The sequence below is a fragment of the Phyllostomus discolor genome, chromosome 2 (assembly GCF_004126475.2).
Source record: "Phyllostomus discolor isolate MPI-MPIP mPhyDis1 chromosome 2, mPhyDis1.pri.v3, whole genome shotgun sequence".
In the NCBI taxonomy this organism is placed as follows: domain Eukaryota; kingdom Metazoa; phylum Chordata; class Mammalia; order Chiroptera; family Phyllostomidae; genus Phyllostomus; species Phyllostomus discolor.
Genome location: NC_040904.2, coordinates 121066069 through 121082993, shown reverse-complemented (window position 1 = coordinate 121082993; position 16925 = coordinate 121066069). Strand labels below are relative to the sequence as shown.

General features: G+C 48.1%; 1 protein-coding gene across 6 annotated transcripts in view; it reads left to right on the top strand.

The window, feature by feature from the left end:
- The first annotated feature begins 499 nt into the window (after positions 1-499).
- The window catches only part of LOC114513564 (inositol-pentakisphosphate 2-kinase), a 111884-nt gene continuing 95458 nt past the window's right edge, over positions 500-16925 (top strand). For 2 of the 6 annotated variants that reach the window (XM_036018427.1, XM_036018429.1), the window contains exon 1: positions 502-1011. In XM_036018427.1, coding sequence (XP_035874320.1) covers positions 772-1011 — 240 coding nt within the window. In that variant the 5' untranslated portion in view covers positions 502-771. Of the gene's footprint in view, positions 1012-16925 lie in introns of all 6 variants that reach the window. The other 4 variants (XM_036018426.1, XM_028532898.2, XM_036018428.1 and 1 more) reach the window with 3 other exon arrangements.

Sequence of the window (16925 nt, the reverse complement as noted above, 5' to 3'; positions counted from 1 at the left end):
GGAAACAGGCCGGTAGCATTTCATAATTAGTTAGGGGCAAAGGCGCCCCTTCTGCTAGCGGCCCTCAATCAGCGTGCTTCATTTCCTTCAGAAGGCGGGTATGGTTGTCTGGCTTTACTAGAAACCTTAAACCGCGCGCTGGACCATTTCTCCCACTACACACGTGTTGGGCTAGGACCGCCTAACCCGTACGTCCGAACTATCTGGTTACCGTTCCCTAGACTCTTGAGGTGGCCCACGAGGTGGGGCGGATCCGAGGCCAAGTCTCAGCCCGCCCGGCACAGACACGATCTCCCCGGCAGCCCAGTACTGCCCAGGGAGCCACCGCCAGCCTCCAGCCTGGCGGGTCTGGGGCACCGGCACCGGAAAATAGCTTGCTTCCGGCTCTGTGACTGGGGGGCCTCGCGGTCCAATGATGGCCGGGGATGTGCAGGCGCGGGGCATGGCGGGCCTTTTAGTCGGCGCACCCGCGGGACAAGGCGCCCAAAATGTCTCCGGGTGCAGCAGCCCAGGTTTTGGAATTGGAGTGGGTGGAGGTCAGCTGGCGCAGGGCCCTGGCCAATCGCTGGCTGGGGCAAGTGTGCTCCTGTCGCTAGGGACAGTGCAGTCGTGAGGGTGGGACTACAGCACCCACATTGCCCCGCGCTGGTGGGGGGGGAAGCCCACTGCGGCTGCGCGGCGGCCAGGGTGCCGTCGGGCTGGGCGGTGGTCGGGCGGAGGAGAACCGGGTTTGATTCTGGTGGAAGCAACGTGAGGCGGGCCGCGGCTACCATGTCGGCGCCGTCTGAGGAGGAGGAATACGCGCGGCTGGTGATGGAGGCGCAGCCTGAGTGGCTGCGCGCCGAGGTGAAGCGGTTGTCGCACGAACTGGCGGAGACCACACGCGAAAAGATCCAGGCGGCCGAATACGGGCTGGCGGTACTCGAGGAGAAACATCAGCTCAAGCTGCAATTCGAGGAGCTGGAGGTGGACTACGAGGCCATCCGCAGCGAAATGGAGCAGCTAAAGGAGGTGAGGAGCGCGGGCAGCCGCCACCACGCCCTCCGGCGTCTCCGCTGGGGCCCGGAACCCTTACATCTAAGCCGACCCCTTACCTGGGCAGGGCCGACTCTCGAGCGGATCCGTCACCCTGAGCTGTGCGGACTACAGAGTCGGCAGCCTCAGGGCGCTCGGGGTTGGTATGCGGGCAGGCTGTCCTGCTTCGGACCAAGGCTTCGGTGGGGCCACGGCTCGAGCCTGCCTGCTTCTGGTGGCAGGCCTCAGGAACAGTAGGGTGGTTTTCTCTGCAGTGCTTGGCTTCCCAGGTTGCGGGGGTGGGGGAAGTGTGGGCATGGGGTGGATGCAGAGAAAAGCCAGGCCTGGTCCTGCGTCACCTACTTCCAGGCAGATCACTTCGTCAGTTTCGGCGCAGCCGCCTTCAGCAGTTTCCGTGTTTTCCTTGCGTGTTGTAAGGCCAGGAAAGGGCCGAGACGGGGGCTCACCTTGCGTGTGGCCCTTGTCACCGGCTAGAATCCCCCAGTATCTCTCTCAGAGACAGCTTTTTGACCATACCACGTAATGGCTACTCTGGGATGCTGTGCTTTTTCCTCCCACTTCCAGTCTTGGACGCCCTCCCAGGCACTTCCCTGCAGACTGGTGACAGGTCTGTGGGTACTTGTCCCAGAGAGAGCCTTGTGTCTCCCGTGTGGTTCTCACCCTGGGATGAGGAGGTCAGGTCCCAGGGCAGCCCTCCTGTGAAGTACTTCTCAGTGATTTAAACAGCTTCTCTCCCAGCTCTGTTGTGGGGAGTGAGGAGGGAGTTGTTGCCTTTCGGTGGAACACCCAGGTTTGGACCCAGGCCCTATCCCTTGCTAATGATGTAGCTGTGGGCAGGGACCTTAGCTTCTTCTGGAACATCGCCCACCCAAAAGGTTTGTTATGAGGATCTTATATTTGACAAGGTGGGCATGGTGTCAGATGTGTGGCCTCTCAGTTTCTCGGACAGTGTCCCTTCCCCACCTAACTATTCCCTTGTCTGGGTAGACTCTTGGCCCTTGGTCTTGGGATCCACCATAGTAGTTGCTTCCCCCATCGCCCACTTCCTGGCACCATAGCTCCCAGTGGCCTTGGGCAGGTTCAGAGCCTCCCTGCCTCACTGGGAGACCAGTTGAGCCCTCTTTTGAAGGTGGGGGTGGGGAGAATGAATGAATCTATGCTTGGCCGAGGAGGTGCTCAGTATTAGCATCAGTAAATAACTGAAATGGAGATGGTGGTGGGAAGGCAGGTAGCAGCTCATTGACCAGAGGTGCTGACATCTCTCAGCAGGTATTGTGACCTCCTTTGACCCAGGCTTGGCTGGCAGTGGTTCTACAAAAGGGGTAACACGTGGCTTCTCTTACAAGGACCCCATTTTGGTGTGGCAGGATGTACCCATGGTCTTACTGGGTGGGGCTTACCCTGTTTCCCTCTTACAATCCCCATTTGTGTTCATAGGCTTGGATTTGTGTTCCTGTAAGAAGGGACTAGATCAATCAGTGCAGAGGGAACTGGTCTTCATTCAAGCACTACTCAGTTGTTGGCTCTTTACTATTGTGGACACAAACATTTTGACTAGTGCAAGAATCTTGGCTTTGTTCAGTGGGTTTATCTGGAGGGTGGGTCCCAGGGGAATGAATCTGCAGGAAGGCGTGTCAGTCTCTGCAGGTATTCTTCAGGTGTTTGCTTAGTTTGTTGTCACATTCTGACTCCTGCATGCACTGGCCAAATGGCCTTGGACATGTTGCCCCACTGTCCTGAACTTGAGTATCCCTCATTGTAGATGGGAAGTTCTGACAGAAGTTAGAGGAAGGTGCATCAGTTTCAGTAGATGCTGCCAGAAAGGTTGCACCAGTTCACTCACACCCATGACAGTACAGGCCCTTGTCAACCTGTGTATTTTTGGTCAATTTCATATGTAGAAATACTCTGTATCTAAAAAATCAAGATTTAACTAGACAATACAGGGTGGGGTAAAAGTAAGTTTACAATTGTGAGTACACGAAACAGTCTATTCTTGTATTACTTATTAGTTGTATTATTTTCCATATGAATAACTATAAACCTATTTTTGCCACACTCTGTATTTGTTAGGTCCTTTTTTTTTTCCTGTAGAGAAGTAAACCATCTTCATTCTTCTAAAATTTTATTTCTTGAACTAAAGTGGATATGGTTACTAACAAATCATGCTGCAAACGGAGTTGGCTATGCTCCTGCCCAGCATTTGTAGATCATACTGCCTTTGAGGGTGGGAAGCTGGTTGGCCAGGCCCAGGCACTATGTCTTTAGCTGCAGCTTTAAGAGTATAGGTGTGCTGGCCTGGCAGCTCCATAAGTCTATGGTTCTCATGGGTAGCGATATGAGGGTTAGAGGGTATGCCTCAGGCCAGGAGTGGGTTCCTGATGAAATCTCAGCCCACCATCTCTTGGCTCCCAGAGAGTAGGAAGACAGGTCTGGATGTTCTCTCTGCCTCTGTGCCACCCCAGGATCTTGAATGTGTGGTGTACATATATTTCAGGGAAAGAGTGGGTGCAATTTGGTGAGCTTTGGTGTGTTACCAGCTGCACATGGTTCCCGGCATACAGGAAATGCTAAGTTAGTAAGTCTGCTGGCTGGTGTCCTCAGCCCCTTCACTCCACTTGTCAGGTCTGGATCCCCTCCCTCTTATCCCCACAGCCACCTAAGCTCTGTTCCTTGGCCTGGTGTGTTCAGTGGCCTCACTGCATCTCCCAGAGGGCAGGACAAGCCTGCTCTCTGGGCCCTCCAGCCTGGCACACCTGCACTGCCTTTACCATCTGATGCTTCTAAGCCTCCTCAGGGTGTTCCTCCTGTCCTGCAGTCTCAGCGGCTATATGAAAGGCTGGGGCAGAGCTGGTGGAAGCAGTTACTCTGTCCACTTTGCTCCCTCTCTCCTATCTGTTTTGTAATCTCTTCTCTCAGAGGATGGAGAGACAGAGGTAGAGATGGGTGGGGGCAACTAAGGAAGGCTCAGTAGCTCAGACAATGTAGGGAGGGGACCTTGGCACCAGGGTCCCCCGTCCGTATGTTTTCCCAGAAGTCATGGCCAGGAGGGGTGGTATGTGTGCTGCCACTCAGCCTCACCCCTGTAGCTGAGCTGCTCTAGCCATAGCCTCCCTGTGCCCCACTGACTTTCTGCATTTCCCATATCAGCCCTTAGGGCACCACCTTTTTATGTCCATTGTACAGATGGGGAAACTGAGGTGGAAGCAGAGAAGTTGCATTTTTCTCAAGACTGTGAGCCCAGGCAGCCTGTCCCCAAAGGGCAGGTACGGAGGCCTTTTTGTGTGAGGCCCAGCCTCATGTTTGCTTCAGGGCAGGAAGAGCCCTGATTTTTGCTAAAGCCTGTAGGGATTCTCCTACTCCTCTTGATACTACCCTAGAACTTGAAGCACAGAGTGGTTGGGGGCTAGGAGTCGCAGGGCCCTTTGGAGTAAGAGCTGGGGTGTACATGGTTCTGCTGTTGGCGTGAAGAGGTCAGACTTGGGGTAGAAGTTGTGGTCTGGGGAATCCTGGAGGTGCTGAGGTGGCCATGCTGTCTCCTGGTCAACTGCCAGGAGAGGCAGCTACAAGGCATCCAAAGGCCCTGACTCCAGGGCCCACTGTGGCTGTACTGCTGGGCACTCCCCACTGTCCCACAGGCAGAGTGTGTGTCAGGCAGGGGGTTGTGGATTGATCTTAATGGGCTCTTTTATTTTTAAAGGTGTTGGAGACTGCTGCATCACCTGGGCTGTTTACTTCTGCCAGCCTGGGGGGTGAACAGCAGTGTACCTCAACATCTCTAGGGCATGTCTCTGGACTCAAGACTGGCGTGCTGTGTCAGAGCTGTTTTCATAGGAAAGTAGGACAGGAGGAAGGCCAGGCCTGTATCCCAAAAGTGCCCTGCTTGGGCAGGCAAGGAGGAGCAGCATGTGGTGTCCAGGGCTGTGGTTTTTACACTGGCTCCAGGGAGGGCTTGGACCCTGCCTGGGGTCTCAGCTGTGTGGCCCTGGACAAGCAGCTTGATATGTTGGGGCCAGGATGGGTCACAAGGGTGCAGGACACTGCAGGGGTTGGTATACCTGGAGCCCATGAGGGGTGCTAGTGGCTGAGGCTCCCTGGGTCTGAGCAGCTGCCTTAGAGAGAGCCATAGACAGGTCAGCACAGGCTCCTGTTGGGCCTCCCCCATCACTTCCTGTGAAGGAGATCAGCTTCCCTTCATCAGTTTGGGGCAGCTGCCCCTGCCTCCTTAGACCTACTTTTCCACATCAGTACACTGAGTGAAAGGCCACTACACACATTGGGGGATGAAGAAAGATTTGATTTCTTAGACAGTAAGGTGAAGAGGGTAAGTGGGTTCCGGGTGGCCAGGAACCTGCAGGCTCTGACAAGTGAGGCCCTCTGGGGCCAGAGGCTCTGGGTCCTGGGCCTTGGGCCCTGGGCTCAGAGTTGTCAGGCATTTGGGTGTGGCTTTTCGAGCCATTCCTCAGAGCAGAGGGCCCTGTGTTGCTGCCCAGCTGCTGTCCTGGGCATTAAACCCAGCCATCCAACTGGGCTCTACCGTGGGAGGTAGACTGAGAGATGGGACTGCAAGGATAGGGTGGGTCTCAGAGTGGAGTAGGCAGTTCATGCTCAGGCAGGTGATGGCATTGAGGAGGATTAGACTGCAGCTTCTATTTTTAGAGTTTAATATATTTAAAAATTGTTTATTCACATTAAGAACATAAGAAAGTAAAAGTGAGCATTGTCTCTGCAGGAATTATGAAGATGATGACAAGTGGAAAACAACTATTTCTACTTGTGGCATTTTCCTTCCTTTGTATGTGTGTGAGATACATATGGTACCATAAGAAATAAAAAATGTTTAGAGTATCTGTAACAGTTGCTTTTAAAAGGACACAAAGTTTGGTATTAGCCTTTGAGTTGCTGAAAAGCAGGTTTCATTCAAGTAGATAAAGACATGGAAGCTTCCATAGATTCAGAAGGTGCTGTGCACTTTCAGTCTGTTGTATTATGTGAAATAATTTTGTGGTTTGCACGTCACAGATTTGCTTTTTCAAAGGCAGTTTTTATGCACTGTTTCCCTCATAAACAGCTTCCACCTTCTTCAGGGGAAGTTTTAAGTATAACCAGAGCAGAGAGAATGATTCACCCCTGTATTCTCCTGCCTGCTCTGGCAGCTCCCAGCTCTGGCAGCCTTCTCTTTTCCTCACTTCCTCTGTAAGTACAGAGATGTGTTGTGCTGAGAAAATAACTTTTTTTTATTTTAAAAAAGATATTTTTTAAAGATTTTATTTATTTATTTTTAGAGAGGGGAAGGGAGGGAAAGAGGGAGAGAAACATCAGTGTGTGGTTGCCTCTTGTGGGCCCCCCTACTGGGGACCTGACCCACAGCCTAGGAATGAGCCCTAGACTGGGAATCACACCAGCAACCCTTTGGTTCAAAGGGTGGCAGTCAGCCCACTGAACCACACCAGCCAGTGCTTAAAAATTATATTTATTTATTTATTTTTAGAGAGAAAGAAGGGAGGGAGAAAAAGAGGGAGAGAAACATTGATATGTGAAAGAAGCAATCGATCAGCTAGCTGCCTGTCATGTGCATCCCAACCTGGGACTGGGCTACAACCCAGGCATGTGCCCTGACTGGGAATTTAACCGGCAACCTTTCACTTTGTGGAACAATGCTCAATGAACTGAGCCACACCAGTTAGAGCAATAACTCTATTTTATAAAAAAAACACAACTATAGCTGAATTTTCACACCTAACAAAATTGACAGTGATTCCTTAATGCTGTTTCCTAAACAGTCATCATTTGGATTTCCTGTTTTTGGCTCATAAATGTAGCTTTCTAGTTGCTTGGCTTGCATTGGGAGCCAAGCAGCATCCACTCCATGCAGAGGGCCTTGCTGCTATACAGACAGACAGAGCTTCATGTGCCCATCTGGTGGTTGCCCATCCTGCCTCCTTGCAGAAAACCTAGAGCTGCTCTCCTAGTCCCATTTAGGGCTGGCACCCCACTCTTACTTTTTCTTAACTTTTTCTTTTATAAAAATTTGGCCAGAATGATTATCTGCAGCTGATATGTGGCCTGGCACTTGGGTTGCTGGGTCATTGTCGCCCATCCAGTCATTACACCAGCCTTTATGACACCTACTTGTGCCTGATGGGTCTCATGGCCACCTACTGAGTTTGTCCTGACTGTAATACTGAGAGCTGCCCAGCTCTCTCTAAACCAGGAGGGGAGGTGCTTGTCTTTGTTTCACAGGTCGGGGTGCTGGGGCTTAATGAGTGAAGGTGACATCCCATGCTGTGTGACCCCCGAGCAGTTCCCTCCCTTGACCTTGGTTTCCTTGGTTTAGGTCAGTGCATTCCTGAAGCCCTGGCAGTGGACCAGGACCTCATTTGTAGGCACTTGTGGTTTGCTGCCCGGGATTGCCTGGGCATTTTCCTCCCTCCTTTCCCCTCATACTCCACCATGCACACACTGGGGTGGGGGGGCGGTCTAGGATTTTCCACAAGCATTGTAAACTGTGATCTGGGGTGGTTAAAAGGGACACTGGCCCTGGAAGGGGGTGCACCAGGAAGGCTGTGTATGTCACCTGGTGCCAGTGGCTGGGATTGCAAATGTTCTGCCCAATCCTGGGTGACAGACTCCTGCAGCAGCCTTGGAGGAAGTCTGAATCCTCACCAGCACTTACTGTGTTGTCATCATGGCCAGTGTGCCGAGGGAGAAATGGTGTTTTGGTGGGGGTTGATTTATTTCTTCTTCTGTGAAGCAGTCAGTTCTGCTGTACAGAAAGTGCACATTTTTTCCAGAGTTTTCTGTTTGAGGGAACAGTGTGAGCATAGTGAAACTTTAGCATTTGTGTGTGATTTTTGTCTCCACAATGGACCAGGTGAATGCAAAACCTGCACCCAGTGACCTACCCACCCGAATCTGGTGCAGTTTGCCATCCCACTTCAGAAGGCACACTTTCCTCACCAGAGACACCTCTCCCACTGGAAAACCACAGGACTTTGTCAAGATAACGTGCCATATATATTGTAGCATTTATGTCTTTTTTAATTATTTGACATGTGTAATGCTGTGCTGCCTTTTTTAGTTAATTTTTAAAATTAAACTACACTAGAAAAGTTTTAGACTTACAGAAAAATTGTGACGCTAACAGAGAGTGCCTGTGTACCCAGCATGGTTTTCTTAAGTTTCTAACTCCTCACGTTAGTGTGCCATATTTGTTATAGTTGGTTAGCCGGTGTTGATGCGCCCTTATAAACTAAAGTTTATGCTTCATTTAGATTTCTTAGAATTTTTACCTGCTGTTCTTTTTCTACTCCGGGACCTCATCCAAGATCTCACGTGGCATTTAGTTGTCACATCTCCTGTTCTTGGTTATTATGGTCTCTAAGACTTTAGTTGTATTTAGTGATTTAGAAAGTTTTAAGGAGCACTAGTTAGGTATTTTGTTTAATGTCCCTCATTTGGGATTTGTCTGATATTTTTCTCATAATTAGAATAGGGTTCTAGGCCACAAAGGTGAAGACCACAGAGGTGAAGTGCCATTCTCCTTACACCCTGTTAGGGTCAGTGACTTTTTCTGTTGGTATTGACTGAGGTGTTTGTCAGTTCCTATACTGTAAAGATGCTCTTTCCCCCTTTCAAAATTGTGAGTCTCTACGTAAGGGTCATACTTCCCTTCTTGAGGGAAGTCTATATACATTGTTTGGAATTACATCTACATACCTTATTTGGAATTTTTGCATGGGAGACCTGTCTTTTCTCTCTCTCTCTCTCTCCCTCCCTCTCTCTCTCTCTCTCTCTCTCTCTCTTCCTCTCTCTTCATTCATCCAACCATTTATATTGGTGTGGACTTATGTTTATTTCGTATTTGGGTTATGATCCAGTACTGCTTTATTTTGTTGCTCAACTTGTTACAGATTTGGTCCTTGGCAGCTTTCATTTGGCTCCTGTGCCCCATTGAGATGAGATACCTGTCATGATTTTTTTTTCCCTCCCTTCCTTTCTTAGCTCCTCTTTACTTTACACTGCTATAATACTCTCCAGGCTCATTCTTTTTTTAAAGGTTCATTTGAGGTTAGTCTTCAGGAATTAATTTTTGTTTATATTTTTAGTCCTCACCTGAGGACATGCTTACTGATTTGAGAGAGATAGACAGACATCAATGTGACAGAGAAATACTGATCAGTTGCCTCTCATATGTGCCCTGACCAGGGACTGGATCCTCAACTTACGTATGTGCCCTGACCGAGGATCAAACATACAGTCTTTTGGTGTATGGCACAGTGTGGGGGTGCTCCACCCGCAGGGCCTCCCCCGGCCGCCATGGATGAGAATAAGTTTACCAAGACATGATCCACTTGGGGAGGAACGTGGCCAGTCTCTCAAAGGAGAAGGGCCAGGAGCCTGTTCCTCAAAGGGCTTTTATTAGGTTCATTTGCCCAGGAATATAGATAAAGCTCATTAATCATTGTCAGGCAGTAAGGATCAAACAAAGAACTCTGAGGGCCTATTTTGAGTCAGGGTCAGATAGCTAAAGAGTTATAAAACTTTGAGGAAAAAAGTCACTTCTTGCTTGGACCCTTATCATTTAATTGAGAGCATTCTAAACAAAGCAGGTTTCACAAGATTTTACATATTCTTTCTTAGGCCTGATTGCCCGAGGAACCCACCCTTTCCAGCACAGGGCTGTGCCACCCTCTGTCATTGTTTCAGGCTTAAGTCAGGCAGGGGAAGTAAGGCAACCAAGAGATTAAGAGACTTCTTGCAGACAGAATGAGGATTCAGGCTTTGTCAAAGCCAAGTGGCGAGGGCCCATCACCCCCTTTTGCCGTAGCCCCCCAAGGTCCTTCCCTGGGGGCCTCCCATGTGATTGTGTCTGTCTTAGGTTGTTCCCCCCTTTGGGGGATCTTACCCATCATTGGCTAACCGACCAAGCATTGGGGGCCAGTTATGGATGAAGTAAAAGGAGCAGAAACAGCGCTCCTGCCAGGGAGATAAGCTTTGTCTCCTCAGTGGCTTATGGTCCCAAGGTAGCCCCCTCAGCCTTAGCCTTGGGGGAGTTATAGCTTCCAAAACCAGGCAGGAACAGTTCCCAACAGCATAGTGCTCAACCAACTGAGCCATCAGGCCAGGGCTTCCGGTTCATCCTCTCTGTTCCCTGCCCTAGTCTTGGAATCAGCTCCAAGGAGCCCTGAGGTATCACTACTGTTAGGCCTTCTCAGCTGGCAGAGCCAGGAGGTAGATCTGTGTTCTCCGGTCCATGTATTCATGTACATATTGATAAACATACCTAGACATAGCCAACTATATGTACATGAAGGTGAACATGAATTCGTACTGACGTCTCCAGCTCTGATCCATCACCACATGGATTGTGTCCACCACCTCCCCTTGCTTATCTGTAATGTTCCTGCAGCAGGGGATACCTGGGTCTCCTGTGGGCCAGTTATGTGATCATTCCATTCCAGCACACATCACAGCAGTGTCAGAAGCATTGACCTCAACACCCTTGGGGAATAATTTATCGTCTAGAGTATAATCTTGCATGCAGTTCCTTTTGCTTTGGTCTTATATGTCCTATTTCCAAGTAAGTTACTTAATCAAGCACTTTATTCCACATCCCCTTCAGTGAGGTGGTTTTATCCATTTGTAACACAGTTAAATTGTTTTACCACATTCAACATGTCGTCCTGGAATCCATTAACTTCCTAAGTGATTTTTTTAAAATTTGCATACATTAAAGTTCAGTCTTTGGACTATGAAGTTATCTGGGTTTTGACAGATGCACTGTTATTTATGTGCCATTAAAGAATCATGCAGAATTGTTTTACTACCCTAAAAAAATCCTCTGTGCTTCACCTACCTACTTGACACCCTACCTCCATGAACCCCTGACAGCCAATGATCTTTTACTTTCTCCATAGTTTTGCCTTTTGCAGATTCTCATATAATTGGAATGATAGCGTGTAGCTTTTTAAGACTGCCTTCTTTCACTTAGCAATGTTCATTGAATTCATCTGTGTCATTATGTGATTTGATAGCTTAAGTTTTTTCTAAATCACAGAATAATATTTCATCGTCTAGATGTACCATGGTTTATCCATTCAAACTGGGCCATCTTGGTTGCTTCCAGTTTGGGGAATTATTAAGAAAGTTGCTATAAACGTCCATGTGTAAGGGTTTGTTAGGACATAAGTTTTCAACCTATTTGGTTAAATACCAAGGAATGTGAGTGCTGGATTGTTGGGTAAGAGTATGCTTAGTTTTGTAAGAAACTGCCAAATGGTCTTCCAAAGTGCTTGCACCATTTTGCATTCCCATCAGCAATGAGTAAGAGTCCCTGTGGCTCCACATCCATGTCAGCATTTGGTGTTACTATTTTGGGTTTTAGCCATTTTAATAGGTTTATAGTGGTATCTTTTTAAAAAATATATTTTATTATGCTATTACAATTGTCTCATTTTTTTCTCCCCTTTATTACCCTCCTACCTATACCCCCCTCTAGCATTCCTCCCCCTTAATTCATGTCCATGGGTCATACATATAAGTTCTTTGGCTTCTCCATTTTCCATACTATTCTTAACCTCCCCCTGTCTATTTTGTACCTACCAATTATGCTTCTAATCCCCTGTACCTTTTCCCCCATTCTTTCCCCTCCCTGATGATAACCTTCCATGTAATTTCCATTTCTGTGATTCTGTTCCTGTTCTAGTTGTTTGCTTAGTTTGTTTCTGTTTTTGTCTTTTTTTAGGTTCAGTTGTTGATAGTTGTGAGTTTGTTGTCGTTTTAGTGTTTATATTTTTTATCATCTTCTTTTTCTTAGGTGAGTCTCTTTAACATGTCATATAATAAGGGCTTGGTCATGGTGAACTCCTTTAACTTGACCTTATCTGGGAAGCACTTTATCTGCCTTTCCATTCTAAATGATAGCTTTGCTGGATAGAGTAACCTTGGATGTGGGTCCTTGCCTTTCATGACTTTGAATATTACTTTTCTAGGCCCTTCTTGCCTACAAGGTCTCTTTTGAGAAATGGTAACTCCTTTGTAGGTAACTGTCTCCTTTTCTTTTGCTACTTTTAAGATACTCTCCTTATCTTTGATCTTGGGTAATGTAACTATGATGTGTCTTGGTGTATGCTTCCTTGGGTTCAACTTCTTTGGGACTCTCAGCTTTGTGGACTTCCTGGAAGTCTATTTCCTTTGCCAAATTGGGGAAGTTCTCCTTCATAATGTTTTCAAATAAGTTTTCCGTTTCTTGCCTTTCCTCTTCTCCTTTGGCACCCTTATGATTGGGATGTTGGAATGTTTAAAGTCCTGGTGGTCCCTGAACCTCACCTCATTTTTTGGAATTCTTGTTTCTTCATTCTGTTCTGGTTGAATGTTTATTTCTTCCTTCTGCTCCAAACCCTTGATTTGAGTCCTGGTTTCCTTCCCTTTACTGTTGGTTCTGAGTACATTTCTCTTCATTTTATTTTGCATAGCCTTCACTTTTTCCTTTATTTTGCAACCATGCTCTACCATTTCTGTGAGCATCCTGCTTACCAGTGTTTTGAACTCTGCATCTGATAGGTTGGCTACCTCTTTATTGCTTCTTTCTATTTGTGGAGCTTTCATCTGTTCTTTCATTTCTTTCATTTGGGCCTTTTTTTTTTTTTTTGTCTCAGTGTGCCTGTTACATTCTTAGGAGCAGAGCCTTAGGTATTTGCCAGGGTGGGGCAAGTCACTTCTCTGCCTATGTGGGGTGGGGATCAGAGAGAGAACAGTACGTCTTGCTTGGCTCCCTGTCCACTTTCAGTCACTTCCCCTGCTACCCACAAGCAAATTGGGCCCTTCTGGTGCTGATTCCCAGGTTGGCAGGCTGGTGCACGTTTCAGGATCCTGTGGGTCTCTCCAAGGACCTCCCCTGTGAGGCTGGGAGTTTTTCCCACTGCCACAACCCTCCCAGATTTTTACAGCCAGAGGTTTGAGGTTTTATTTCCCTGTGCTGAAAACCTAGGTTGTATGGTGTGTCTCACTCCCCAGTTGTTTCTCTCAGTTTATCTGCGTGCCAATGTGGGACCACTCCATCCTCCAGCTGCAGCCTTGCCACGAGTCCTGTCCACTCTGGCTTCCTGTCTCCGAATCTCCTACCAGCCTGAATGAATGTATGTCTTCTTTAATCTTTGGTTGTCATACTTCCGTATAGTTTGATTTTCTGGCAGTTCTGGTTATTTTTTGTTTTTAAATTTGTTGTCCTTCTTTTGGTTGTGCAAGGAGGCAAAGTGTCACTATCTTGTTTTAATTTGTGTTTCCCTTATGACATGTGATATTGGGCATCTTTTTATGTGTTTACTTGCCGTCTGCATATCTTCTTTGGTGAGGTGTCTGTTTTGATCTTTTGATAATTTTAAAATTGAGTTGTTTGTTTTCTTATTGTTGAGTTCTTATCTATTTTGGATACAAGTTTTACTTTGCAAATGTTTTCTTGACTTGTCTTTTCATTCTCTTAACAGTGTCTTTCGGAGAGCAGAATTTTTCATTTTAATACCATTGTGCATATCATGGTTTTGGTTTTAAGATTTTCATCACCAAACTCAAGGTCACAGATACTTTTCCTATGTTTTTATTTAGAAGTATTATAATTTTGCATTTCACATTTAGGTCTATATTTCGTTTTGAGTAGTTTTTGTTAAAGGTTTAAGGTCTGTCCAGATTCACTTTTTTGCTTCCAAATGTCTAATACCATTTATTGTAGAGGATATACTTTTTCTATGAAATTACTTTTGCTTCTTTGTCAGTAATCAGTTGGCTTTATGTGTGTGGGTCTGCTCCTGGCCCTTGACCCCACTTTGTATCCTATTGATATGTGTGATTGTCCTCTTGCCAGTACCCTGCTGTATTGATTGTATATTGTTGAGTTTGTATCTTTTTCTTGTGTCATTGACGAATCTTTCTCATCAGCCTTGTGGTTTTTACTGTGTGACTGCACACCTGCCTTGGGTCTGTGGCCCAAAACTTCAGGGTTGGTCCTAGTTACTGTCAATTGATAATGCCCACCCCTTTTTAAATCTTACCAAAAAAATAGTAGAATGCACATGGCTAAAAAGAAAAATCACAAGTATAGTTGGTCAGATTCTCAACAGAGAAAAAGTATGAGGTTTCTCTTCTCCATGTCTGTTAAGGTGGTCCATGGGACCTTCCATTTTGGCTTAGCTCAGTCAGTGTTGACTACTTCTGGTGAGCTACTATCAAGCCACTTAACTTACTACCTTGTGCATTTGACTCTGGCAGCAGTTAAGGGAGGGGTGTGGTGGCAGCTACTGGTGAGACCTGAGATTGAGTCCTGCTTGGATGTTCATTGGCTGCTTGCCCCACGGGTAGGGGCTGGCTGCTAGGTCCCTCCAAAAGCATGACCAAGGCCCCCTGTTTGGGTTGCAGTTGCCTCTGCCGTCATTTCAGGTGCCCACAATGCTCCAGGAGCACCTTTCTGGGTCTGGCCCCTTCTTTAGTACTAGATACCAGCTGAGCCTGTACCCATTCCTGCTCCTCCTCTTTCCTGGCTTCAGGCCAGCTCTGCAGGAACCCACTATCAGATTTATGGTTGGTACAGGTGGTGCATACCACTTTCCCCCCATGCCGTTTTGGCATCAGTGTCTCACCTCCACTGTGGCATGCCCTACCATGCTAGCTAAAGTCTGGAATGCCACCATGTTTTCAGGATCCAGATGGTGCAGCAAGGCACAGAGAGGGACCATACCTGGGCCAAACATGTAGAGTGGTGGGTCAGGTCCTGACATCATAGTTTCCTTGTCTGTGATTTGCATGATGGCTACTGCAAAGTTGATGCTGTTGTGATTGGGCTGCTAAATTGCCCTAGCCAGTCTCCATAGATGGTGTCCAGGATGAGGCAGGAGTGGTGGGCCCTGGACCCTCATGCCCATGCTATAATGGAGTGGACCATGTGTGAATGTATGGATGTGTCACAGGTGGCGTAGGAGGGATCCTGCAAGCCTTACCCCCCCCCCCCCCCACCCCAAGCAACTTCCATGTGTTTGGGGCAGATGGTTAAGGCTGGGAGACTAGACATTTGGGTTTAGTTCAGGATCCTGGCTATCCTTCCCTGAGCCTCAGGTTTTTGCCTCTTTTCACAGTCAGCATCCTCATTTTCTCAGGGTGTGGGAGCCCATTATGGCAGGTGATACTTAATCAGTTCTTCAGAGCACCTGAGACTGACACTGCCAGGGTGACTGTGACAGAGTGCCAAATGTGGGACACACTCAGTCCCTGAGACCCTTTCTGCCTGGCTGCAGCTGCTGAGAGGTGCATCTACCTTATAGAGCCTCTTGAGGCTCATGATCATCTAATGATCATTGCAGCCCCACCTGCCTTCCCCACAGGCTCCAATTGTCATCCTGAGGCCAGAGAGCCCTGCCTGAGTCCTTTAAGGATGTGACCTGAGTTAAGAGTCTTTGGGGTCTTGTTAATCTTGAAGTTTTCTGGTTGTCCCTTCCTAAAATGAACTAATAACTTGAGGAAATGTGCTGAGACTAGAGATTAAGTGAGAAAACCCGGCCACTCCAACTTGGCTGCTCTCCTGGTGTTCCCCGCCCCACACAACCCCAGCTACTTTGCCCTAGACATCCTCTGAGGCCTGGGACAAACAGGAGCTGGACAGCTGCTCCTCCTGCCCTGACTGCAGACTGTTGAGTAGAGGTTTATGTCAGGCAGCCAGCTGCTGTGGAAGATGGTGACTTGTCCCCAGGCTCCAGGATTGGCCTCTGTGTCCCTGGGTGGAAGAGCCAGGATCTGTGGAGACTGCCACCAGCCATGGGGCTCAGCTGGCTAGAAACCCATCTGTTGACACTGAGGCAATTAGGGTGTAATCTTTTCTAAATAGCACCCAATTCTAGCTAAATCCCTCCTGCCCAACAGTGGATGCCAATTTTCTAAAAGCAGCTTAGTGTTTGGACACTGCCCAGGGCAGCTGGGGTGAGCAGTAGGCAATGGGACAGATGTGGGCATATGGGACAGACATGGTGGGGGTGGTAACAATCACCACAGCCCATTTTTTTGACTCCCACAGCCAGTGTATAGGTGCTCTGAGGGAAAACTTAAGTCTGGAAGCTATACTGTGGGAAGGGTGGGCTAGTGGAGAGGACAGATGTTACACATGTGACCCTTGAGTGACTGGGATGGGTGTGGGCCTTTGGCACACTGGTCTGATGGATGAGGGCTGTTAGGTAGGGTGTGTGCAGTTGTGCCCACAGCCTCTGTCCTGCCACACCTGCCTCCCATTTTCAGGAGGAGTTTTCCCACTTCTGCAGGGACCTGATCAGCTTCCCGGGTTCCTCCTTGCCCTCCTGCCATATGAGGCTGTCGAGACTTCTTGGGGTCCAGCTCCACCCCGACCCACTCTTTCTCTAGCACACTCCACCCTTCCCAGGATCTCCTCAGCTCTGGGAAGAGGAAATGTGGTTTTTGGAATGAGAAGTCCTATGGTGCCAATCAGGCAAATGATCTGACATCGCTGAGCCTTGGCTTGATCACTTGTGAAATGTAAGTGATGAAAGTTTCTACTTTACTGGGCTGTTGTGAAGATCCAGTGAGACTGTTACCAAACAAAAAAGGGGTTTATCTGCTTGCTGCTACAAAAGCCAAACTCATGAGGCAGGTGCTGGCGCTAAGCTGCACTACTTGGGAGAATGGTGAACTGTGTCTCAAAGACCATCTCCTTAGCAAGACCAAAACAAAAGGCAGTGTCCAGAGTTCCTATTCCAATTTAAAATACAGTCCTTTGGAGCCTGCAGGCATCTGCTAACTGGTCATCCCTGTAGCTTAGCTTGTTCCCAGCTGCTCTCTGTTTTAGGCTTCCTCCTGGAGTCCATGGGCCATGTGGCTGCTAGGGATGCCAGGTC